The 25,563-nt window shown below is 39.6% G+C and overlaps 1 protein-coding gene and 1 pseudogene across 11 annotated transcripts in view; both read left to right on the forward strand.

The window, feature by feature from the left end:
• PPP1R12B (protein phosphatase 1 regulatory subunit 12B) overlaps positions 1–25,563 on the forward strand; it is a 235,347-nt gene that overhangs the window by 85,528 nt on the left and 124,256 nt on the right. For 7 of the 11 annotated variants that reach the window (XR_002725301.3, XR_002725302.3, XR_002725300.3 and 4 more), the window contains exons 9-14: positions 2,791–2,903; positions 5,975–6,178; positions 8,881–8,963; positions 10,921–11,046; positions 13,516–13,698; positions 17,401–17,583. Coding sequence is in view for 5 of the 11 variants with exons in the window: in XM_023186835.3 (XP_023042603.2) it covers positions 2,791–2,903; positions 5,975–6,178; positions 8,881–8,963; positions 10,921–11,046; positions 13,516–13,698; positions 17,401–17,583 (892 nt within the window). In the remaining 6 variants the exon portion in view is untranslated. Of the gene's footprint in view, positions 1–2,790; positions 2,904–5,974; positions 6,179–8,880; positions 8,964–10,920; positions 11,047–11,567; positions 11,609–13,515; positions 13,699–17,400; positions 17,584–25,563 lie in introns of those variants that run through there. The other 4 variants (XM_023186837.3, XM_023186841.3, XR_002725303.3 and 1 more) reach the window with 3 other exon arrangements.
• Positions 6,373–8,859, forward strand: LOC111522684 (annotated as a pseudogene).

The raw sequence follows: 25,563 nt of genomic DNA on the forward strand, positions 1-25,563 counted from the left end.
CTTTGGGAGGCCAAACAGGGTGGCTTGCTTGAAGCCAAGAGTTCTAGACCAGCTTGGGCAACATAGCAAGACCCTGTCTCTACAAAAAAATTTAAAAAGAAAACAATAATTCTTATGTGAGGAATCCAATTCTCCTTACCCTGGGTTGGTAGATGGCATAGAAACCAAAATCCAAAAGTCAGTATGCTGAGAGGCAGAGAAGATGAGATCTTGCAGAAGCTCTTAGGGTCAAACCAACTGGTGAATACTTGCATTTAATTCTCAGGTTTGCCTGATTTCCTAAACAGAATCCTAAAATCTTTTTTTCCCTCTCGTGAGTTGGGGAGTAAGGAAGGAAGAAAATCATATTTACCTTTATGGCTATTATTGATAATATATACCTCATATAGGGCTTCCTCTTTTTTTTTTTTTTTTTTTTTTGAGACAGAGTCTCGCTCTATTGCCAGGCTGGGGTGCAGTGGTATGATCTCAGATTACTGCAACCTCCGCCTCCCAGGCTTAAGTGATTCTCATGCCTCAGCCTCCCAGTAGCTGGGACTACAGGTGTGCACCATCATGCATAGCTAATTTTAGTATTTTCAGTAGAGACAGGGTTTCACTGTGTTGGCCAGGCTGGTCTCAAACTGCCGATCTCAAGTGATCCGCCTGCCTTGGCCTCCCGAAGTGCTAGGATTACAGGCATAAGCCACCGCACCTGGCCCTAGAGCTTAAGTTTATTGTTTGACAAGACAGGAACCCCAACAGTGAGTGAGATGTTGAACATGGTCAGACCAACAAGCTGGAAAATAATCCACAAGTTTTGATTTATAGTCAGGCAAACACTGAGAAAAGAATAGTGTACCTATGCCCCACATTCACTGCCATATTATCCCTCCAAACTGGAGTCCATGATAAGATGAAATGTTTCTGCTAGAGGGGAAAGAGTCACACATTATGTTTACAATTGAGTCTGTGTTTTCCTCTGAACTCTGCCATGGTTGGCCTACCTATAATATATATATAATTTAACTTACTCTGTTGTCTGGGCACCAGCTCCTCATGAGGTCTGGCGTTGCTGATGTGATTTCTCTCCATGATGGGAGAATACTACCCTTCTTCATGTCTTAGTCTCTGAGACTCACTGAATGTCAGTCACCAAAAGGAAGTCAGAGAACCATCCAGTTCTACAGAGAAGAAAGGCACCAGCTAAGTTTACAGTATAGGAGTTGACTTTTTATTCATTGAGACTTGAACTTCTATTATTTATCATGCACAGTATGCTCTGGAAATGTTATAGTAGTACCTATCAGAATTTATAAATGTGCATCTTTTTGATATTTTGTTATTTATTGAGTACTTACATGTTCTGGGCTTCAAATATTTGAAACAAATATCTGAACTTGCTCTATTCTAGATTACTTCTGTTAGTTGCTAAGGTATGAGAAAAATGGGAGGGAGCTGCCTGAATGACTGTCACTGCTTTATGATTTGTGCCCTTGCCTTAGATCTCTTGTTCTCTGTAGCCCGTCTTCACATTGCTATTGGCATAAACACCCACAGTACCCTTTTGATTATGCTACACCTCTGTTTAAACCTATGACCACCTCCCTCACTCTATCTTTGCCTACAGAGTAAATAAACCCCAAGCCCCACAGTCTGGCCTTCAGGACTTTCATAATCTAGCTCCAGCTGACCTTTCCAATGCTTTACATAGATAAGGACACATTTTGGCCAAGTTGGACTGCTTAATTTCCTCAAACATGCCCTGAGCTTTCCTGCTCCTGAACATTTGTACCATTTAAGCCTAAATTCATTTCAGGCCATTAATGCTCATTGAGTGATTTCTGTAGAAAACTATAGGATCTAGCAGGTTGAAAAACTATAGGATCTAGGTTTTTCTGGTATAGGAAGCTGAAAGGAAATGGGCCACCTCACTGTTCTTCTACCCCATGATTGTTCTCTGTTTATGTCCCTCTAGCAGTGCCTACTTAACTCTGCTGTAGCACTCATCATTTTGGCTGGGAACTCTGGGTTCATTGTTGAACTCCCAGGTCTCAGCTCAATGCCTGGTACATAACAGGCATTCACATTCATTAAATGTTTTTTGTTGAATATATCTAGTCAGGGAATAGAAAGGTGTATACATGAATAAAATACATGTCACATGAGAGATATAAGTGTAGTCGATGGTATTCATTAGTAACAAACATTGTATCTAGTTCAGGGAATTACAATAAAACTTTACATTTGTAGAGTGCTTTTTACTTTGCACTACACTTAAACATTTTTCTTTAATCCTCACAGCCACACTCTGAGGTATATATTATTATCACTACTTTTTAGAATGGAAAATTGACACTGTAGGAGGTTAGGTGAGTTAGGTTTCACAACTGGCAAGTGGTGTGCCTAAGATCTGGACTTTGATCTGGGACTCCCCAGAGTAGTAGGGACCCAAGTGCCATATTGGAAATTATCTGCATAAGAAGTGAAGGGTACAACTGTAGAAAAGGATGAGATCCCCAAAGGACAGATTATATATGGATTTTATATATAATATAATAACGTGGAGATAGTTTTCAGTTTTTATCTGAAAGTTAGAGTTGGAGCCTACCAAGATGGGAATAACGTGGAGTTTATTTTCTTCTGCCAACAGTTGCAAGAGATCTTATGTTAGTTTACATCCAAGCATTACAAGGCCTTAATAATCTGTTTTGATAATGGGCAAATCTTTTCAATTAGCAGAAAAGGACATAGACACAAAGATAAGATTTTTATACTAGTAGTTGTTAATTCTCTTGTCTTAAATAACAGGTAAAAAGCCGGAAACCTTTGTCAACCATTCCAACTCTGAAAGCAAGAGTAGCATCACGGAGCAGATACCAGCACCAGCTCAGAATACCTTCTCTGCTTCTTCTGCTAGGAGGGTGAGTACTTTTTACTTAATTTAGGAATTAGATTTTACCCTACTGCAGTAGCACACATCTAGAAAGGCCTTAAAGGTACATTCTTGCAAAATAATAAAAAATACATTTTTGCCTGTCATAATCTGCTCCCATAACAAAAAACACAGGCTGGGTGGCTTAAACAACAGAAATTTATTTCTCACAGTTCTGGAGGCTGGGAAGTCTCAGATCAAGGTACCAGCCAATTCAGTTCCTGGTGAGGGCCCTCTTTCTGACATGAATATAACCACCTTCTCGCTATGTCCTAACATGGCAGAGAGAAGGAGCTCTGGTATCTCTTTCTCTTCTTATAAGGTAAACAGCCCTATCGGATTAGGGCCCCACCCTATTAACCTCATTTAACCTTCATCACTCCTCACTGACCCTTATCTCCAAATATAGTCACATTGGGAATTAGTGCTTCAATATATGAATTTTGGGAGGACACAAACATTCAACCCATAACATTGCCGCCCAAAATCTATAAGGTCATTACCAAACAAATTTGGCTACCATGTGTTAAGATAACATAAGATAGAGTAGTCCGAGGCCAAAGAGATTTTGTCATTTGCCTCTTTTCTTTGTATCTGAAGTTAAGATGCCTACATGTAAAGTGTGGACTGGGCTAGAAGATATCTAGCATCCAATATTTATTGTTTTGATGATTATTCTCCTTTTTATGTTTCTCCTTTAAGACTTTCATGAGTAAAGTCTTTATACCTTATGATGAGTAGAGGGCAGACGTAGAAACAACTTGTTGAAATACCAGAGGCACCTCCTCCTGTAACTTTGTGCAGGCCTCTGAGAATCTGTAGGCTTCTAGTCAGTGAGACTGAGTTGAATGATGACCCTGTTCTACAAAGTATAAAAGTCATTTTGAGGTTAAGAATTGATTTGAGTTCTTTGGAGTGAAGCTGTTGAAAAAGCTCTGTGGTTATATAGGTATGAACTTAATGATCTTCTTAGCACTTCATGAATTGGAAAGATAGGCTTGTGGTATTCTTGTGGAAATGAGAGAACAAAGGCCTGGCTACTTATTTATCCCTAGAAGCATCATTGTGAATAATTAAAGAGGTTTCCAATAAATGTTATCTCACTCATTATTCAGTCATTTAGGTGTACCTCATATACTGCCACTGCTTCTAAGGATGCCTAGACTTCCTACTTTTTTCAATAGAAAAATACTAAATTAGACAGGTACAGTGTCTCACACCTTTAATCTCAGCACTTTGGGAGGCCAAGGTGGGCAAATCACTTGAACCCAGGAGTTTGAGACCAGCTTGGGCAACATGGGAAAATCCCATCTTTAAAAACAATAAAACAATTAGCCAGGCGTGGTGGCACACACCTGTAGTCCCAGCAACTTGGGACTGGGAGGCTAAGGTGGGAGGATCACTTGAGCCCGGGAGGTCAAGGCTGTAGTGAGCTGTGATTGTGCCATTGCATTCCAGCCTGGGCAACAGAGTGAGACCCTGTCTCAAAAACAACAACAACAACAACAGCACCACCACCACCACACACACACACACAGATACTTATTCTACTTTGCTAAAATGATGCTGGGGAAGGCATTTTCCCCCTTAGAATCAGGGTAGCTTGTAAAAAGCTGACATTATTGAACCCCTAAAGCTGGAAGGAGTACATACATGTGTACATTCAGATGACTGATGAAAAGAGAAAATCTTATGTGAGTTGGAGATTAGTGGTTAATATTTTTATTTATTTTCACTGTATCAGGCAGTAAAGGTAGCCTCATATTGGAAGAAAGGCCTAAGTCTTCTTGAAAAGGTCTTGGACCTCAGGAAGGGTCTGTTGGCTTGTGTTCCAAAGACTGGTTGTACCCCAAACTGGTCCTTGGCCTAATGCTGATCTATGATGTTTCCCTAGTTTATGGCAAAATGAGATAATTAAGGACAATGTAAGCTTTCCATAAAGCTTTCTTTTCTGATATTAACATTTCATTTTTAATGAAATGGTGGTGATGATGAGTTCAAAAAGAAAACATCTTTCAGAATGTTATTTTCTTTTGGCAAAATTAAATTTAAAAGATAAAAAGATAGCAACCCTTTGACCTCTAGTTTTGTGGGTTTTTTTTTTTTTTTTTTTTTGGGGCTGCTCAGTGAAATCTAAAGCTCGCTAAACTGCTGCTCTAGATCAAATAAATTTCCTTGAAATTAGCAGAATTTAAGTGGAGTGGCTTCTAGAATTTTTATCAATGTTAACTTAAATCACTTTATCATAGTACCTTAAAATGTATTTATAAATTAGCTTGTTCCTGGCTGGACATGGGCTCATGCCTGTAATCACAGCACTTTGAGAGGCTGAGGTGTGAGGATTGCTCGAGTTTAGGACTTCGAGACCAGCCTGGGCAACATAGGGAGACCTTGTCTCTACTAAAATTTAGAGAAAATTAACTGGGCATGGTGGTATATGCTGGTAGTCCCAGCTACTTGGTGGGCTGAGGTGGGAGGATCGCTTGAGCCCAGGTGGTCAAGGCTGCAGTGAGTTCTGATTAGGCCACTGCACTCCAGCCTGGGCGACAGAGTGAGACCCTACTTCAAATTAAAATAAAAATAGAAGATAAATTAGCTGGTCTCATTTTTTCCAGTCTCCACGTATTACAAGGAGGGATTAAGCTCATTATCGTCATTTTACAGGTGAGCATGTTGAGACCTAGAGAAGTAAAGTATCTTATTTTCAGTTCCACAGTGAGTTAGAAGAAGATACATTACTCAAATACAATCTCCTGGTGTTCCAGGTCAGTATTAATTGCACAAGGATAGCAAATGGTGTTTAATTTCTCATAACAACTCTGTCAGGTAGGAGCACTGTGTAAAGAATCTGAGGCTATTTTTGACTTAGGAAGAAAGAGCCTAGAGAGGTTATTAGTGTTTGCCGGGTGAGGGAGGGAACATTGGCAGAAAGACTGTCCTGTATTTGTTCTTAGCTACCTTATGTTGCCTCGCTGAACTTAGTTAAGTGTGGAAAAGGCAAATAGGCTGAAAAAGAATCATCAGAGCCTTTATTTTTCGTTTCTTTTGCTTCTCTCGTAGTTCTCTTCTGGCCTTTTTAACAAGCCAGAAGAGCCCAAAGATGAATCTCCTTCGTCATGGAGATTGGGACTGAGAAAAACTGGCAGCCACAACATGCTGAGTGAGGTGGCCAATTCCAGGGAACCTCTAAGGGACCGAGGCTCTTCCATCTACCGTTCCTCTTCAAGCCCTCGGATTTCTGCTCTACTAGACAACAAAGATAAGGTGCAGTTTGGGAGGGTATGGCGGAATTCCAATGCAGTTTTTTTTTCCATGAAAATTCAATCTTAGGAACAAATGAAAATATTTTCTAGTCCTTAAGTTGATTTTGGAAATGCAAAGCCTTTAAACGGAGACAGGCACACTGATAGTTTAATCAAGTAGCTATTTGCTTGCTATTATTTACTTGGCAAAAAAAAAAAAAAAAAAAAACTTTAAAAATAGCTTTTCCTTTTGGTTCGTTCAGTCTTCCTTGCCCCCTTACCTAAAGCAAAAAATGGATCAGAAACATAAAATTCCAATATGGCGGAGGGGGGCACAGGACCCCAGGCAGGGGTCCTGGAGCCAGAAGGCCAATTCCTATCCCCTCAGCAGCATGGCATCGTGTGCTGAACCCTCTGAGCCCTCTGCCCCCCCAGGGTCCCACTGCTCGAGGACTTCGAGGTGCTGGATGGGGTTGAGAATGCAGAGGGCAAGGAGGAAGAGGAGGAGGAAGATGACCTTAGAGAACTGCCACTGCTGGAGGACATGGGACAGCCCCTGGTGGAAGAGACTGAACAGCCTGGGACCTTGGCTCGAGAGTTCCTCACTGCCATGGAGCCTGAGCCTGCCCCATCCCCGGCCCCAGAAGAGTGGTCAGACATAACCAGCTGTTGAGGAAGAAGATGCTTATCCCAGGGCCGCCGGGTTTGAGCCGCCCAGTCAAGGGCCAGTTGGTCACCATGCATTTGCAGACATCACGAGAGAATGGCATGTGGGTGCAGGAGGAGCCGGAGCTGGTGTTCACCCTGAGCGTCTGTAGGGTCATCCAGGCCCTGGATCTCAGTGTCTAACTCATGGACGTGGGGGAGACAGCCATGGTCACTGCTGACTGCATGTACTGCTACAGCCCCCAGGATAGGAGCCCATATATCCCCCGCACGCGGCCCTGTGCCTGGAGGTGACCCCAAAGATGGCCGTGGACTGGCCTGACCTGGAGATGCTCATAGGGCAGGAGTGCGTGGCCTTGGCCAACCAGAAGTGGGAGTGCGGCAGTGCCCACTACCAGTGGGCGGACTTTGTCCTGGCCACCAACTCCTATGACTTTGCCATCAAGACCATCACTCCAGTGCCAAAGTGGACATGATGTTCGAGGAGGAGGAGCAGCTCCTGCAGTTGAGGGTGAGGTGTCTGAACAACCTGGTGGCCTCACAGGTGAGGCTCAACCACTACTGCGCAGCCCCGCGCTCCTGCAACCTTGTTGGAGCACCATCTGGACAACATCAAGGCTGTCTTCCACAAGGGCAAGATACTGCCCCAGCAGGGTGAGTACAGTGAGGCCATCCCTGTCCTGAGGGCGGTCCTGAAGCTGGAACCTTCCAACAAGACTATCCACGCAGAGCTCTCGAAGCTGGTGAAGAAGCATGGGGCACAGCGGAGCATGGAGACCGCTCTGTACCAGAAAATGCTGGGCAACCCCAGCCGTGCCCCAGCAAGAGTGCCTGGTCCAGCCCATGGAAGTGGCTATTTGGGGCAACTGCTGTTGCCTTGGGGGATGTGGCACTTTCTGTGGTAATTCCTGCCACGAACTGACCGCCCAGGTGGCCACCACCCCCTCTGCACACCATGGACCCTGCCCTGCGCTCCCTAACTCCCCCAGGCTCCCTGTCCACTGCCCTCCCTGGTCCAGCCGCCTCCTCCGAGTTGGAGGCAGCAAGGATTGGGGGTTGTGCAGCCCAGCCAGTAGGAGGGACTGAGGCCCTCTAGGAGGAATGCTCAGAGCAAGGGGGCCCTCATTCCTTCAGACCCAGTTTCCCGCCAACTCCCCTTCTCCCGCTGGGCTAGGTCTCTGCTGGGGCCGGCCTCAACTTCTCCTCAACAGGCTTGGGGGCAGCCCTGCTGCCTTGCCTGCCCCACGCTGTCTAGGCTGCTTTCCCTCCACAGTGAAATAAAGCCTCCTACCCTGCAAAAAAAAAAAAAAAAAAAGAAATTCAGTACGGCCTAAGAGGTTCTCTGGGCTTTGAATCCAAATTAAGCTCAGGAAAATTAGTACTTGGAAAAATAATTTTTAACTTGTCATTCATTCATTAATATGGTTAGGCTAACTTCACAAATAGTTTGTATATTCATTCAAGATTAGTAAATTTTTATTTTCTTCACTCTTTAGTTCCAGATTTTATAGGACTCTCTTAGTGCTTTCCTCTGGGGTCACATCTTCTTTTTAATCACAGTCCTCTTGCTTTATATCTCTGGAGACTACTCAAAAGAGATGAGGCATATTGGTTGGATTAACTCTGCAGCATACTATTGTACATATTCCTAAGGAAGCTGTATTTCAAGGAGAAGATGTACTGGGGACTATTGGGGACTACATAAATCTTATTTCATCAAGAATATTAGAGTGGAGCTTTCTGTTTGTGGCTTTTCAAAGGCTCTCCTCCTCTCTTGGCAGAGGTGCTGCTTTGTAAAATTTATGCTGCTGTTTTCTTTATTTGCTCATCCTGACTTTCCCATGAGAATTATTTCCCTTCATACTGTTTTTTAATGGAAGAAAGTTAGGAGTAAGCTTTTGAAAGCTAACCTTTTATAAATACCGCTCAAAATAGAATTAGTGTTGGATCCAGAAATAAGATTATATAGGTATATTAAGTTCTGCTTTTTTACTCAAAATGTTTTACACTGTGCCAGTATTGTACCTTTCTTGTGCTTTACTTATTTTTATTTTACAGGAGAGAGAAAACAAAAGCTATATTAGTTCACTAGCACCCCGGAAGCTCAACAGCACAAGTGATATTGAAGAAAAGGAGAACAGGTAATCCTAAAACCAGCCAAAAGATGGTCCTCATCCTCTTAGGTCTGCTGGACATAGTCATCTCCTGGGCATTACTCTTCTGCATTTTTCCCTCAGATTTCCTCACCACATTATGAATTGTTTGTTCCTTCTGCTTAGAACACCTCTCAACTCTTTTTTTTTTTGAGACGGAGTCTCGCTATCACCCAGGCTGGAGTGCAGTGGCCGGATCTCAGCTCACCGCAAGCTCCGCCTCCCAGGTTCACACCATTCTCCTGCCTCAGCCTCCCGAGTAGCTGGGACTACAGGCGCTCGCCATGTCGCCCGGCTAGTTTTTTGTATTTTTTAGTAGAGACGGGATTTCACCGTGTTAGCCAGGATGGTCTCGATCTCCTGACCTCGTGATCCACCCGTCTCGGCCTCCCAAAGTGCTGGGATTACAGGCTTGAGCCACCGCGCCCGGCCACCTCTCAACTCTTATATCCTTGCTTTGCTAGTTCTTTATTCTTCACATTCTAACTCCAGCTTAGACATTACCTTCTTTAGGAAGTCTTCCCTGATTTTTCCACACATGCATTAGTTTTAGCCCACCAGCAGGCTCTGTAAAGGTAGGGTCTGTGTCTGTCTGGTTTCTCAAGGACCCCTAGTTCCTAGCACAGTGCCTAACACATAGTGAACACTAAAATAATGTTATTTAATTAAATTGACCAACTTCTAATTTGTCAGAAGGTAAAATTAAAGTCTTCCTAATTAGTTAAATATAGGGATTTTGAAGTATTGCTGCATCTCGGGGCAAAATGTGATCTCAAACCTTAGCAGCATTGGTATCACCTGGGTACATTTTATTTTTATTAAAAAAAAAATTTTTTTAATAGAAGCAGGGTTTTGCTATGTTTCCCAGGGTGGTCTCAAACTCCAGGCCTCGAGTGGTCCTCCTGACTTGCCCTCCAAAGCACTGGGATTGTAGGTGTGAGCCACTGCTCCTGCCCTGGGTTCATGTTAGGACTCCAGAATCTCAGGCCCTACTCCAGATCTACTGAATTAGAATCTGTATTCTAATGAAATTCCCTAGGTGATTCAAATATTAATACATATTAAAGTTTGAAAAGGATTGTGCTAGAGAATCTTGTGAAGCATGGAAACCCATAGGTTTTGCAACAAAGACCCTGAGTTATCAATTGTGGATCAAAAATCCTAGTACATTTTCCTGGATACCTTTTCATTTATAATGCTAAAGAGGCTTCCAGCAAGTCTTCCTTCCCCTTCCCCTTCTGTAATAACCTTTTTTTCTCAGTAACTTCTTCATCTTCCCCCATCATTTCCTTCTCTGCTTAACTTAAAAGCCACCTACTACTAAGACTGATTGCAACACACTTTTTTCTTTCTTTCTTTTTTTTGAGACAGAATCTCACTCTGTCGCCCAGGCTGGAGTGCAGTGGCACGATCACGCCCAGGCTGATTGTAGCCTCTGCCTCCTGGGTTCAAGCAATTCTTGTGCCTCAGCCTCTCAAGTACAGGCATGTGCCACCATGCCCGGCTAATTTTTTTGTATTTTTAGTAGAGATGGGGTTTTGCCATGTTGGCCAGGCTGGTCTTGAACTCCTGACCTCAGGTGATCTGCCTGCCTTGGCTTCCCAAAGTGCTGGAATTATAGATGTGAGTCACTATGCCCAGCCGTAAAGCAGTTTTTAAGTGAGGATCAAAAGTGACTTCTTATTACAAAAGAGTTGGAGACCTTTGACATGAGGAATTTGGTACCTGTTGAAATTAATTGATTCAAAGTTGATAAAAGAAAGCAGGCAGTAATACTTCTCTTCTGTACAGAAAACAGGTATATAAAACAGAATCACCTGAAGAATGTGTCTATTAGCCATGTTATAGTTTGCCTGTTTGGCTCTTCTCTCTCTGTTTGCATTGTATCATGGACAAAAACTGGTGGTAGGAATCAGTGTTTTGTTTTCCTTTCATGCTTCTACAGAGAATCAGCTGTTAATCTAGTGAGGAGTGGCTCCTATACCCGGCAGCTATGGAGGGATGAAGCAAAGGGAAATGAAACCCCACAGACAATTGCCCCCTCCACCTATGTATCAACCTACTTGAAAAGGTACCAGGCTCAAAGGGGGTGGGAGATGTTCCTTTCACTCTAGCCGTGGGAATATGGGTAATGATTGCATGCCTTTTTATGTCCAATTAACATCACAGAAATGAATCAAAATGAATTACTTTCAGGTTTCTTAGAATTAACATCTTGAATAATTTAAAATTAAAATTAATTTATTTTCTTAATAATTGAATTAAAGTAAGCTAATTTCAGATTCTCACTACTGGCTTCATACTTCATCCTCTCCATTCTATTAAAATTTTCAGTCAGAAGTGGCTTTCAGTAATGTCTGGGCAAGACTGAATTTAAGTTATCCTTGTCCAGTAGCTGGTTCTCCTTATTCTGAAACAGAGTAGTTCTCATCCCATGTGCTATTTTGGGGGGGAGAAAGGGAGGGATACTATAAAGTGGGGAAGGGTGGGAAATGGGGACAGTTTTCTATTGCATTAAAGAAGTTTCATACTGAAGCCTGTTAATTTAGGGACTTGAGTTGTTTTTTTTCTTATGACTTTAATGGCCCTCAGATCCATCAAGATGTGAAACTCGCAAGTTTGGTGCAGAGAAGGTACATGGGTTTCCTTCTTTCCTCATCTGTATTCCCTTTCTGCAATTATTTTCTTTGCCACATACTAGCCAGCAAACCAAGCACCTTTGCCAGAGCCATTAAGCTACAAAAATACTTAATATTTTAATTTGAACTTTGCTGCTAATGTGGAAGAATCTGTTTTTTATTGCTTACTTTGAATTCTTTCCTCACTTCCACTTAACCCCTCCCACTGTCTCCTCACACCATAGCCTTCATCACTGGGTTTTTTTAGATGATTGGTTGGCCACCTTAGAAACAGACCCTGACCATAGAGTAGATGAGCACATTAACTCTTTGGAATCAACACTTATTTCCACTTGACAGAAAAACTTGTCAACTAGTTATTGTTGAAACGTGGGAAATAGCTATAAAACAGTCATTGTTGCCTTTTAATGTTCTTCAGTTCTGTAGATACATTCTATAAGAAAGGGCTCAACTTTGGAAGTATGAAAGTTTGATGGACTCACTGATGCTTTATTACACAAAAGAGGTGTTTCTTGCTCTATGAGGCTATCACCTATTTGTCTTAATGGCTAAGGCCTTGGTCTTCCTGGATGCATTATTATTCCTTATAGTTGAATCCAAGATCAAGAAAACTTTTCTGAGAAAATAATGTTCTAGATCAAGGGAAGGGAGAAAGCTGCCATTTAATTTCCAGGCATGGAGTTATTCTGTGGTGAGGTTGTTGATTTTTGTGATCCAAATAATCAGCAAATGGGTTGAGAGGTATTTGGTTTGATAGATGTAGTTTGGCAAAGTTATGGTGAACAGTGAAGGGACAGGCTGCCTCTATTTAGGATCAAAAGCATGCTTAATAATGTGAGCACTTTTCGAGGAAAAGATGTACAACTTGCTCCATATCTTGAATTTCCAAAGCCCTTCTCCTGTAACCCTAAAGCATTTTTTGATTTTATAAAAGCCTATCTTATGATTTTTAAAAGGAAAGAATCTTATGCCATCACCATTTTAAAAAGCGAGTGTAAGGAGAAATTTGTCATTTCCCAGCTATGCCAAACCTTCATATACATTCCATTTTCTAGTTCATCTCTTGTGTATAGGCAGAAATTCCATTCATATAGCCCGTATTAAAATACCTCTTTTCCAAGGAAGGCTTTATAGCTTTTTTTTTGGTTATCTCCTCAAGTGTCTCATTTCTATTATAGTCAAGAAGTATTTTTGAAATTTGAACCCAAATAATTTTTTCCTGCAATTGAGATAGTTCTTACCTGTCTTCAATTGAAACAAATGAAAGTTGCCCTTTATTGCTCATACAGTATTACTTTCTAGACTTAAAACTTTAAATCCTCCCAGAGGCAATTTTGCTTTAGGCTGAATAACTGCAGTTCTCAAAGTCACTTTTTTTTCACAGAGCTTCTTTACCCTTTTCCACTTTTAAATTTTAAATCTCTGCTCCACAACCTCTCCAAATTCTCTGGTCTTACTTTTGCTTTTGCAGTGCTAATTCTGTATCAGGTAGACATTTGGGGTTGCATGATTATTTGCGTTGGGTTTGTTGGGAATTATTTTTTTCTAATAAAATTATCCTATTTCCTATTATTCCCTTTCTTAGCCTCTTCTCTTATCATATATTCTACTTTCCTTCATTCAGTATCATCTCTCTTCCTCCACGTTCCTTCACTCTTTTGGATGACTGACCAAAAAGACCATCCTTCAAAGAGTGATGATTCCTTCATTCTTTTGGATGATTGCCTGCTTGCTGCCAGTGACTCAGCTCTAACTGGAGTTGATCACTTCACTTCCCAGTTGTCATACCCTTTCTTTGGTCTATATTCATTTCAAGTGCACAATCTGGGTGGGAAGGTGGTGCTGGGAAATGGTGGGTGAGCAGCATGTCCTGAAGAAAGTGACTGTGTGCTGTTTTGCAGTGCTTCATTTGGTAGAAGTAGTGACCCCACAAGTCCCTACATTTCAGCCAATCGCAATTCATCTCCTGCTACCTCACCCATTACCATTGGTTCATCTACCTCTCGGGGCAGCCAGTGGCAACCTGCCTCTTCTTGCCCTGCACCAATCAGTGCAAACACTACTGCATCTGTACATCATGGCAGGTAAGGCTTCTTGGAGCCATTTGAGTTGCATTCATCAAAGTTAGTGGCTCTGAAAACAGATATGAAATTTGAACCAAAGAGACTTTGTCACTCTAAAAGCAGGTTAGAATTCCTGAGAAAATGTCTGAATTTAATGAAGATGCTTTTGCTTTGACTTGTATTAACCAGTCAACAGTTGCATATTGAATAATCAAAGGGTATGTATAATTGTACTTGGTGTTTGGACATCAGCTTAATATGACTGATTTCATCTCTCAACAACCTTACCAGTTGTGATTACAATTTAAGGGTCATACTATTGTGCTAAATTAAATATTGAAAATATTTTCGTATTTTACTTCTATTAATTTTCCAGTAATTATAATAGGAATCTCTTGTATTTAGTCTTTTAAATGGCATGCAAACCCAAATCAGAAAGAACGCTAACTCATTTTCCAAAAGCCTACGATAGCCTTCTGAAAACTCCCAGCCAACGAGAGTATTTTGCTGGAAACATTGTGAGAAGGGACAGATTTGTGTTTGTCTAAACTGTGTTCTGGGGGCAGTATCTTCTTGGTTTCTAGTTCATCTAAGGGATAGCATGGTAGAGTGTTATTGTGAAAGTACATTAGGACTTTAGCTGTAACTTTAACTGTGGCTTTTAATCCTTTATGTGTGGTGGCAAAGGGTCTCTTTTTTTGGGTCTGTGTCTACAACTGACAAAGAAAATGAAAAAAATCTTAATGATGGTGTTGTTGCAGGAACGCCAATGATGGTGCTTGATTGATATTTGTCAGTTTACTAGATTTCTTTCCCTAAAATAAGTGGTGATCATTAATTCAGCCAGGAGGTAAGGGTTTATGATGGATTATTAATAATAATACTGTGTAATTATGGGTAAATTTATTAGGTCCTTATAATAATCCATTTGTATAGACATGTTAACTATTATCACCATAGATGAAGAAACAAACATAGAGAGGTTATTATTACTATATTATATTACTATATATATATATATATATAATTTTTTTTTTTTTTTTTGAGATGGAGTCTCACTCTATCACTCAAGCTGGAGTGTAGTGGTGCAATTTTAGTTCACTGCAACCTTCACCTCCCACGCTTGAGCTATTCTCCTGCCTCAGCCTCCCGAGTAGCTGGGACTACAGGTGCATGCCAACACACCCGGCTAATTTTTTGTATTTTTAGTTTCACCATGTTAGCCAGAATGAGGATGATCTTGATCTCCTGACCTCATGATCCGCCCTCCTTGGCCTCCCAAAGTGCTAAGATTACAGGCATGAGCCACTGTGCCTGGCCATATTACTATATTTTACATATATAATATTACATATTATATAATAATACTATATTGCTATTACTATAACTATGAAGAGCTGCAACTGAGAGAAAATAATTACAACTGCAATTTTTTGGACCCCATTATGTGACAGGCATTTGGTTAGGTATTATATTGGGATTTAGTTTGCTTACATGTAACAATAAATCTAAATAGTAGTGGCTTAAATAAGATAAAGTTTTTTTTCTTGCACTTAAGAAAGTCCAGAAATATGCAGAGCTGGCTCAGTAGCTCCACAGTCATTAAAGGATCCAGGTTCTCCTCCACAGTTCTTGCGTCATGGCTGCCATTTCCATGGGTGGCTTCATGGTCCAGAATAACTGCTGTATCTATCATGGCTGTACTCTAGGGAAGAAGGAGGAGGAAAGAAGGAAGCAGACAAAGAAAGAATGCCTCTGAACCGAGAGTTTTCCCAGAAGTACTAGTTGTCTGCATATGTCTTATTGGGTACCTCTAGTGGCCAGGAGACTTTGAGAAGTGTGTACTTTAACTAGGTATATTGCTGCCGTCAATAATATAGGGATTCAGTTCATAAAGAAGAAAGGGACAATGGATATGGGTTAGACAACTAGCTGTCTCATGCATACATATATCATCTATTCTCTTATAATGAGCCAACTATTATATAAAGTATTATTTTATAGATGAGGAAACTCGGACCGAAAGGTTAATCATCTGCCCAAGGTCACACAGCCAGTGAGGAACTGAGGTGGGATTTGAACCTAGATTTGTACATTTCAAAGCTCTTATCTATTTTGTCACTGTTTGTTTCTGCTGAGTTTATATTTTATTCTGGGTACTATTTTAGGTGTCCTGCAGACATTATTTTATTTAATCATTAGAAGAACCCTGTATTTTAAGGTGCCACTATCTCTATTTTATCAATGAAGAAGAGATCAGGGAGTCTACATTTAAGCAAATGTTGTGTTTCCAAAGCCTATATTTATTCTACCCCATTGCATATCCTCTGATCTCTGCTCTAGGGCTGTTCTTATTCTAACAATCTACTTGTAAAATTACACTGCATTTCAAAATAATAGTAAAAGTCCTATTATGTAATTTAATAAAATAAAATCCTTGGCATTTCAACAGCACAAGAAATTACAGTGAGACCAAAACATGTTATTAACCTAAAAAGAACTTCAAGTAAGGTTTGGTTAAGTGTAATTTTTTATAGCTGTGTGTCTAGCTAATTTTATTAGTACTTCCTATAGATTCTTATCTTGTAAGTCTGAGGAATTTTTCCCTTTTCTTTTTTTATTTAAAAATGACTATAAAATTTCACCTTTTTTTGTAGTCATTAATTGCTTCTGAAGAATTAGCATGTGTTTTTTAGATATTACTTCTATCTTAAAATATTCTGCTTTTATGTTTTATCTAGGTACCATATTTATATTTTTATATTTTCATTATTTTTTCAAGCTTGTAATGTGATTATTTGGAAGTAAGCTTAGAGCTACCTGTGAACATTTCTGCTAATAATTGTGAGTGGGTGAAAAAAATAGATTTTTAATATTTGTGCTTTTCATTGTTTTCTCCATCTCTGTATCAGTTGTGGACCTCTGTTACCCCAGCAACAGCTGTGACATCACAAATGATAGCTTTTTGGGTGGAGAGCCAATGGTTGCTCTCAACTCTTTGTTAAGAAACAAAGATCTTGTTTTCATGTAAATGAGTTTAATTATACGGCTTGCTGTTGAAAAGTCTGTAGTTAAGGATACTTATAGAATCTGGTTTGGTTTTTGTTTCAATTTCTCACTTTTGCAGTTATGAATATAGACAGGCATTTGGTTAAATGGAAAGAGAGAACAGTTACTGAACTAGGTGAGGGAGAACTAAGCACACTGAGGCTGTAGTATCAGTTGTCTCTGGATAATCCAAGAAGATGGTCATCAAATCTAGGCTGAGGACTACCACAAAGACTCCCACTGCCAAGAATTAAGGAACAGGTAGAGACTAATATCGTAAGTGACTTTAATGTCTTTTTCTTGTGTAGAGAGGCCCTGTCTCTGTGTGCATGTGTGGAGACCAGATGTTACTGGGGAGTCATTTAAAACACTCTTGCATATGTCACTGTCTTGCCTTTGTGCCATAGCTAATGATTTTTGTTAAAACGAAATCTCAGGCACACACATACACATACAAGTCTCATAAAATGTAACTCCTCAGGCAAAGGATGTCAGACTAAACGTGTAATTATACTATTACAAACGGTAAGAGCTCAAAATTAAAAATCCAACAAACAACATCAGAGCAAGATTTCCTAGATGAACCGCTCTTTAATCCTTCTGTCTCTGTGCCAGTGCTTTGTTGTATAGCATGCCTAACCATTTCCTTTCTGCTTGTATCTGTTTTTATTTCAGGACTCCTCACAAATCCCAGGCTGACTCGACAGCAGAGAAAACAGCAGACAATGTCTCTTCTAGCACCCCACTCTGTGTGATCACCAATCGCCCTCTGCCTAGTACTGCCAATGGGGTTACAGCTACTCCTGTACTCTCCATTACTGGAACAGATTCGTCTGTGGAAGCCAGGGAGAAGAGGAGGTATGTTGAGTTACTGATTTCATTTGTGGGGCTCTGCTTTGAGGTACAAGATAAAGGAATGGGCATAAAGTGCTTTTCCCAATTTCAAATACATTTATGAAAATTTACCTTTTTTGTTTGTTTGTTTGTTTTTGAGATGGAGCCTTGCTCTGTCACCCAACCTGGAGTGCAGTAACACCATCTCGGCTCACTGCAGCCTCCTCCTCCTGGGTTCAAGCGATTCTCCTGCCTCAGCCTCCCGAGTAGCTGGGACTACAGGCGTGTGTCACCATGCCCGGCTAATTTTTTTGTCTTTTTAGTAGAGACGGGGTTTCACCATATTAGCCAGGATGGTCTCGATCTCCTGACCTCATGATCCATGCACCTCGGCCTCTCAAAGTGCTGAGATTACAGGGCTGAGCCACTGTACCCAGCCTGAAAATATATCTTTAAATTATTATTCTGTCTTTTGCCTTTGAGCAGTCAGTTTTTGGTGACTCAATTATTTATGATGATTTAGCATAGACACTTACGCCGTTATGGATTTAGGCATATCTTTTTTCTGTTTGTCTTTTGATAGAGACCATTGTTAGGCATTATTTCACCATTTTGTAATGGAGAACCTGTGAAGCACAGAGAAGGATCTTTTGTTTTGTTAAGGATAGTCTATGTTGACTTCACTGGCAGCAAAGAAAGGGAGCAGTATGACACAAGGCTCAAAGAAATAGAACTAGGATATAAACTTTTGATTACTTTGAGAAGAATACCAGAAAAAGAAATGAATAGTATGTGATGATATGGTAGAAGAATAGTGACTAGGTATTCTGTAATTTCCTTAGAGAGAAGTTGAGAGAACATTGTGAATTGACATAAAAGATATTTAAGGTAGAAGCTATGAAAAACTTTTTGATTGCCAGCATTAAGAGAAACCTTGGAAAATGTGACCAAGCAAGAATGGGTCATTTTCTCCTACTTGAGGAAGTATTAAAAATAGAATGTACCGCATTTGGGAGTTTCACATGTACTTAAAGACTAAGGCTATAATTATCCCTTGTTAAGATTAGACCAGGTGAAATCTTATCAAAATTTAGATTTCAGTTTGACTTCATATTATTTTGAATACCCAAATCAAGGAGCTTTTATATTTGTGTGTATTTAGAGACTTTTCTCCAATGTATGTTCTTGGCACCTTTGTCAAAAATGAGTTCACTGTAGATGTATGGATTTATTTCCAAGTTCTCTACTTTGTTCCATTGTTCTGTGTGTCTGTTTTTATGTCAGAACTATGCTGTTTTGGTTATAATAGCTTTGTGGTATAATTTGAAGTCAGGTAATGTTATTCCAGTTTTGTTCTTTTTGCTTAGGGTGGCTTTGCTATTCTGGGTCTTTTGTAGTTCCATATGAATTTTAGGATTGTTTTTTCTGTTTCTGTGAAGAATGGCATTGGTATTTTGATAGGGATTGCATTGAATCTGGAAATTGCTTTGGGTAGTATGGATGTTTTAACAATATTGATTCTTCCAGTCCATGAATATGGAATATCTTTATTTGTGTGCTATTTAATTTCTTACACCCATGTTTTATAGTTTTCATTGTAAAGATCTTTTAGTTCTTTGATTAATTCCTAGATATTTTGTTTTATTTGTAACTATTGCAAATGGGTTTACTTTCTTGATTTCTTTTTCAGATTGTTCACTCTTGGCAAATAAAAATGCTACTGACTTTTGTATGTTGATTTTAAATTCTGCAACTTTATTGAATTTTTCAGTTCTAATAGTTTTTTTGGTAGAGTCTTTAGGTTTTTCCAAATATAAGATTATATATCTGTAAACAAGGATAATTTGACTTCTTCCTTTCCAATTTGGATGTCATGTATTACTCTCTCTCTCTTTTCTTTTTTTTTTTTGTAATAGAGATGGGGTCTCACTGGGTTGCCCAAGCTGGTCTCAAACTCCTGGACTCAAGACATTTTCCCACCTCTGGCTTCCAAAATGCTAGAATTACAGGCGTGAGCCACCGTGCCTAACCTATTACTTTCTCTTGTCTGATTGCTCTAAGTAGGACTTCAGCACTCTATTGAATAACAGTGGTTGAAAGTGGACATCCTTGTCTTGTTTCAGATCTTAGAGAAAAGGCTTTCTGTTTTTCCCCATTCAGTATGATAATAGCTGTGGGTTTGTCATATATGGCTTTTAGTGTGTTGAAGTGTGTTCCTTCTATACCCAGTTTTTTGAGGGTTTTTATCATGAAAGGATGTTGAATTTTATCAAATGCTATTTCAGCATCAATTGAAATGATCATAGGATTCTTATCTTTCATTCTGTCAGTATGATATATCATACTGAATGATTTGTGTATCTTTGAACCATCCTTGCATCCCTGGGATAAATCTCACTTGGTCATGATGAATTATCTTTTTAATGTGTTGTTGAACTTGGTTTGCTAGTATTGGCCTGTAGTTTTCTTTTTTTAATGTGTCTTGTCTGATTTGGTATCAAGGTAATGTTGGCCTCATCAGGTGAGTTTGGAAGTATTCCTTCCTTTTGTGTTTTTCAGAATAGTTTGAGTAAGATTGGTACTAATTCTTCTTTAAGTGTTTGGTAAAATTCAGCAGTGAAGCCATCAGGTCCCATGTGAGTGTGTGTATATGTGTAGTAAGTATAAAAGATACAAATTAAACAAGATACAAGATACAATACAAATAGAACTTTTTATGTTTGCTTATTATAATAAGGACAGCTCTAATGTGTCTATTATAAAGGCTTTTTTTTATAAAGACACATTTTGAGAAGGAAGTTAAGGGAGATGTTGAGTTGGAAAATAGTGTTTTTCTTCTTTTCTTTTCCTTCCTTCCTTTTTTCTTTTTCATTTTTTTTGTTTGTTTGTTTTTCATTTCTTTACATAAAATGGCAGGAAACTCATTTTTGGGGCTAACAGGTTTCAGAGCCAGTAACTGTCTTTTTAAAATTGGTCTCCAGCCAAGGAAATAGTAATAAATCAATCTTGAATAGTAAATACTTATATACTTAATAGTTCAAATATAATTTAGATACTGTTAGTTTCACCTAGAAACTAAATACAAAAGTAGTCTTTTCATTAGCTGACAAAAATTCTCTTTAAAAAATCTTTCTGAGCTGAGAGAAGTAAAATGAGTTAAATTCATCATTAAGACCTCAATGCCAGAAAGGATGGGGATATCAGGTTATTTATAAAACTGCATTATTAAATACCTTGTTGCATGAACTGTTATTTGGAGAAACTTAGTTTTACTGCCTTCTGGAAATGTTATAACCTACAATCAATAAGATAGTACCTGTAACAGAGACCAGATATGTGAATCACAGGGTTAAATCAAAATATTAGTGAATTATGAGTTGAATGTGGTACATCAAGTACAGGTCAAGATAAGTATATTTTAGGAGTGGCACAAGATAAGTAAGTAGGGAGATGTTAGATGTAGACTGGTTGGACTCATTCACTGGATATGTTCTAGCATTCATTCATCTTCAAAATACTTATTGAATATTTTAAAGTACCTATTGCCAGGTGCTATGAGAAGCCTGGGTGATACATCAGTGAACCAGACAATTATGATATGAGCCTTTGTGAAACAAATATGCTAGTGAAAAAGAAAAATATAAATAATTATATTTGTGTAATATATTATAAAGTAGTAGTATGAGTTGTTACAACAGTGTCTTACCGAAGATCTGCCGACAGAAGACTTCCCTTCTTGGCCAGGTATGGTAGCTCACACCTGTAACCTTGGCATTTTGGGAGGCCAAGTTGGGAGGATCACTTGAGACCAAGAGCTCAAGACTAGCCTGGGCAACATAGCAAGACCCCATGTCTACAAAAATAAAATTAACGGGGTGGTGGCATACGTTCCCAGCTGCTTGAGAGCCTGAGATGGGAAGGGCTCTTGAGCCCTGGAGTTTGAGGCTACCATGAACTATGATAACACCACTGTGCTCCAGCCTCGACCACAGAGCACAACCCTGTCTCTTAAAAAAAAAAAAAGATTTCCCTTCTCCTGGAGGATGAAAGAAGGCTCTCATGAAGGTATGATACTGCTCAACCTGAGATCTGCTGGTTAAGTAATAGCTAAGTGAAGAGAAGGGAATGGGCATTCCAAACAAAAGGTCTGGCAATTGAAAAGACACTAAGGTGAAAAGGCACTTGATCTTTTGGAGAAACTGAGAGAAGGCATTGTGACTAAGAGTAGAGAATGAGGGGGAAAGGTCTAGGATGAAGCTTGAGGAGTGGGTAGAAGCTATATACATATATATATAGAGAGAGAATTCACATACCATACAATTTACTCATTCAAAGTATACAATGCAGTAGTTTTTAGTATATTCAAAGATATGTGGAACCATCATCACAGTAAATTACAGAATATTTTCATCATCTTAGAAATCCTGTACCCTGTAGCTATCCCTCACAGTCTCCTCATTCCCCCTGGGCCTAAGCAACCACTGATATACTTTTTGTCTATGGATTTGCTTATTTTGGACATTTTGTATAAATGGGATAAAAATACAGTCTTTTGTGACTGACTTATTTTACTTAATATAATGTTTTCGAGGTTCATCCATGTGATAGCATGTATCAGTACTGTATTCCTTTACATGGGTGAATAATATTCCATCATATAGATAATGCCACATTTTGTTTGTCCATTCATAAGTCAATGGACACTTGAGTTGTTTCTACCTTTTAGTTATTATGCATAATGTTACCATGAGCATTTGTGAGAAGTTTTTGTGTGGACATACGGTTTCATTTCTCTTGATTATATACCTAGGAGTAGAATTTCTGGGTCATATGCCACTAGAAGATTTTAAGCAAAAAGTACCATGACCTGACCTATAGTTTTTAAAGTTCTGGCTTTTAAACTCTGGCTGCAGTATTACATATGAATTGGATGAGGAAAAATAGACAAGAATGGATGTGAGATGACCAGTAAGGAAACCATTGCAGAAGAAAGGCTCATGAGAGAGAACAGTGGCTTGCACTAAGATAATGGTAGAAGAGATACAGAAAAGTGTGAATGATCTTGGCCAGGCACTGTGACTCGTGTCTGTAATCCCAGCACTTTGGGAGGCTGAGGGAGGGTGGATCACTTGAGGTCAGGAGTTCTAGACCAGCCTGGCCAACACAGTACAATCCCGTCTCTAGTAAAAATACAAAAATTAGCCAGGAGTGGTGGCACACACCTGTAATCCCAGCTACTCGGGAGGCTGAGGCAGTAAAATTGCTTGAGCCTAGGAGGTGGAGGTTGCAGTGAGCTGATCATGCCAGTGCACTCCAGCCTGGGCCACAGAACAACAATCCGTCTCAAACAAAAAAAAAAAGAAATAAAGAAATGTGAATGGTTTCAAAATATGTTTAGGAGGATGATTCCAACGTAGTAGATGGAACTTGTAAGGCTCCCTTGCCCATTATAAACAGAAATTCATAGTTGAATTCAGAAGAATGATAGGGAACTCTCACATGACAAAAGTGAAGAGTACTCAAAATCCAGAGTAGTTTGAGTGACCCAGGGTTGGTGTCAGACCTATATGTAGATCATAAGGTCTGGACGCTCAGATTTTAATGCCATGTGTGTGTAGAAAGCATGGCTTTGGGCCTACTAAGGCTGCGAGCTGTAACCAAGAAACTATATATCAAGCTAGACATCTCGAAGGGCTGCCCAGTTCATGAAAAGGGTACTTAGCCCATAACTCAAGGAAGTGGCAAGGAAGGAAATCTATACAAGGATCATGGTAGGGGCAGACAACTCATTTGTGAGAAATTTTCACTATTCATATAGCTTAGAAATCCCAGAAGTCAAGGATTTAATATAGAAACTGTGTCTGTACCCTTGAAACTCTGGGGCCCTGGCACAAGTAAATTCAAAACCACCTTGAAGGAACACATCTGCAACCCAGAGTAAAAAACTGTAAACTGTAAAAACAGTTTGAACCAAAGATGAATTCACATAAAACATAAACACTGAAGATCACCATGAGGGAGAGTTCTGTGATAAACTCATAGATGCAGACTAACATGTAATAAAAGTTTTTAATGCAGAAAGAAACCTCAGACTATATTGGAATAGGTAACAAGAATTACAGTTGACTAGCGGTAGTGAAGATAGACACACGTATAGGAAGAGTTTGGTAAATGAATCAGGAATGGTTTTTAAAGTATAAGATTTTGCAAAATAGTATTATCTATATAGAATCTTGTTTAAATGGGAACCCACATATATAAAGCACCTAACAACCACTTATGGAGAGACTGCCATGTGCCAGGCACAGAGACATTAAGGATATAAGACCAAAGAAAACATTTTTTTTGGCTAGGCGCAGTAGCTTACACCTGTAATCCCAGCACTTTGGGAGGCCAAGGTGGGCGAACTACTTGAGGTCTGGAGTTCAAGACCAGCCTGACCAACATGGCGACACACCTTCTCTACTTAAAAAATACAAAAAATTAGCTGGGCGTGGTGACATGTGCCTGTAATCCCAGCTTCTAAGGAGGCTGAGGCAGGAGAATCACTTGAACCTGGGAGGCAAAGCTTGCAGTGAGCTGAGATTGCACCATTGAACTCCAGTCTGGGCGACAGAGTGAAACTTGGTCTCAAAAAAAAAAAGAAAAAGAAAAAAGAAAAAAAAGAAAACATTTTTTCTGCCCTTGAAGATATAAGTATTATGGGAAGGCAAACAAGTACATCAAATATTATTGTACAGTTGTTAAGTGCTGTGGTAAAGATATGTATAGATTGCTATGAGAGCATAGAGAAGGGGAATCTCAATTAGGTTGAATAGGTTGACAAGGAAGGCCTACCAGAGGAGGTAACTGGAGTTGAATTTTGAAAGGCAACTGTAAGTTAGCTATAAGTAGTAATAGGAGGATGGTATTTGAGAGGAAACATAAGAAATTCAAGAAACAAACAAGTTTGGAATGCCTGAAGCTGGGAGAAGGTGAGGCGAGGTTAGCATTTCTGAAAGTGTCTTTTGTGGAATAGATTTAGATGAAGGAAAAAAAAAGTATGCTGTGGCCAAATGAATTTGGGGACAATGGATTAAACAAAATTAGATAGGATCACTCAAAAGCCTTCTTAGGGTCATTCCTCTCTGGGGAGTGGGGAGAGTGGGACATGGGAGTGGTTAGGGGATTTGCAGCATTTTCCAAATTTCTGAGTCCATCTAGTAGTTTTGTTTTGTTTTTCAAAGAAACCCAAGACTGGTATTCCACTGGAGAAGCTTTGGAAATTGTCAAACTAGAGAGTTAGGCAGGAACCAAATCATGTAGATTTTTGTCTGTACTGTGCTAAGAAATTTGAATTTCTAGTCTTGAAGCTATGGAATACAATTGAGGAATTTCCAGCAGGGGAATGACTTGATCAAATAAAACATATCATTTAAGGCTTTACAGAATTAAAGCCATTTCATTTCTCTGGCTAGACAAGCATAAACTGAAAGAAAAAAAAATCAGATGTTTTGAAAACAGCTAAATTTTCCTTCTGAAAGAGCATGCTGGATGCTAATTCTCCGCTTGAAGCTGCAGCTTTCTCTGTAATCAGCTCATTGTGGAAGGATTTTGACTCCTACTGGGAAACCTTAATAAAAGCCTGAAGCCTGTGTTCACAGGTCCAATTTCAAACAAGTAGTGAGCATTGGGATAAATGGGGCTTTAAAACTGGCCACAGCTAGACCTGAGTAGTAGAAGGTTCTCTCTCAGAAATAATCTCCATTTGCAGTGTAATTAGAGCACTTCAGTTGGGGAGTGGGTTTTACCATTAAGTTGCACAACTGGCTTCCTTTTCTGAGAATGTTTTATCTTAAGAGGGAATAAGTGGATATGTGCATACCAATTGGCCAGTGATCAGTCTCAGCTTTACACTCTTGTGCTAACAGTTCTTTATGCAGTTTGTTAACTACAGATATGTTGCTAAATGAACAAAGCTAGATATAAAAGAATACATTATGATATCAAATAGTAATAAACATG

This window comes from Piliocolobus tephrosceles, chromosome 1 (genome assembly GCF_002776525.5).
Source record: "Piliocolobus tephrosceles isolate RC106 chromosome 1, ASM277652v3, whole genome shotgun sequence".
NCBI classification, from domain to species: Eukaryota; Metazoa; Chordata; class Mammalia; order Primates; family Cercopithecidae; genus Piliocolobus; species Piliocolobus tephrosceles.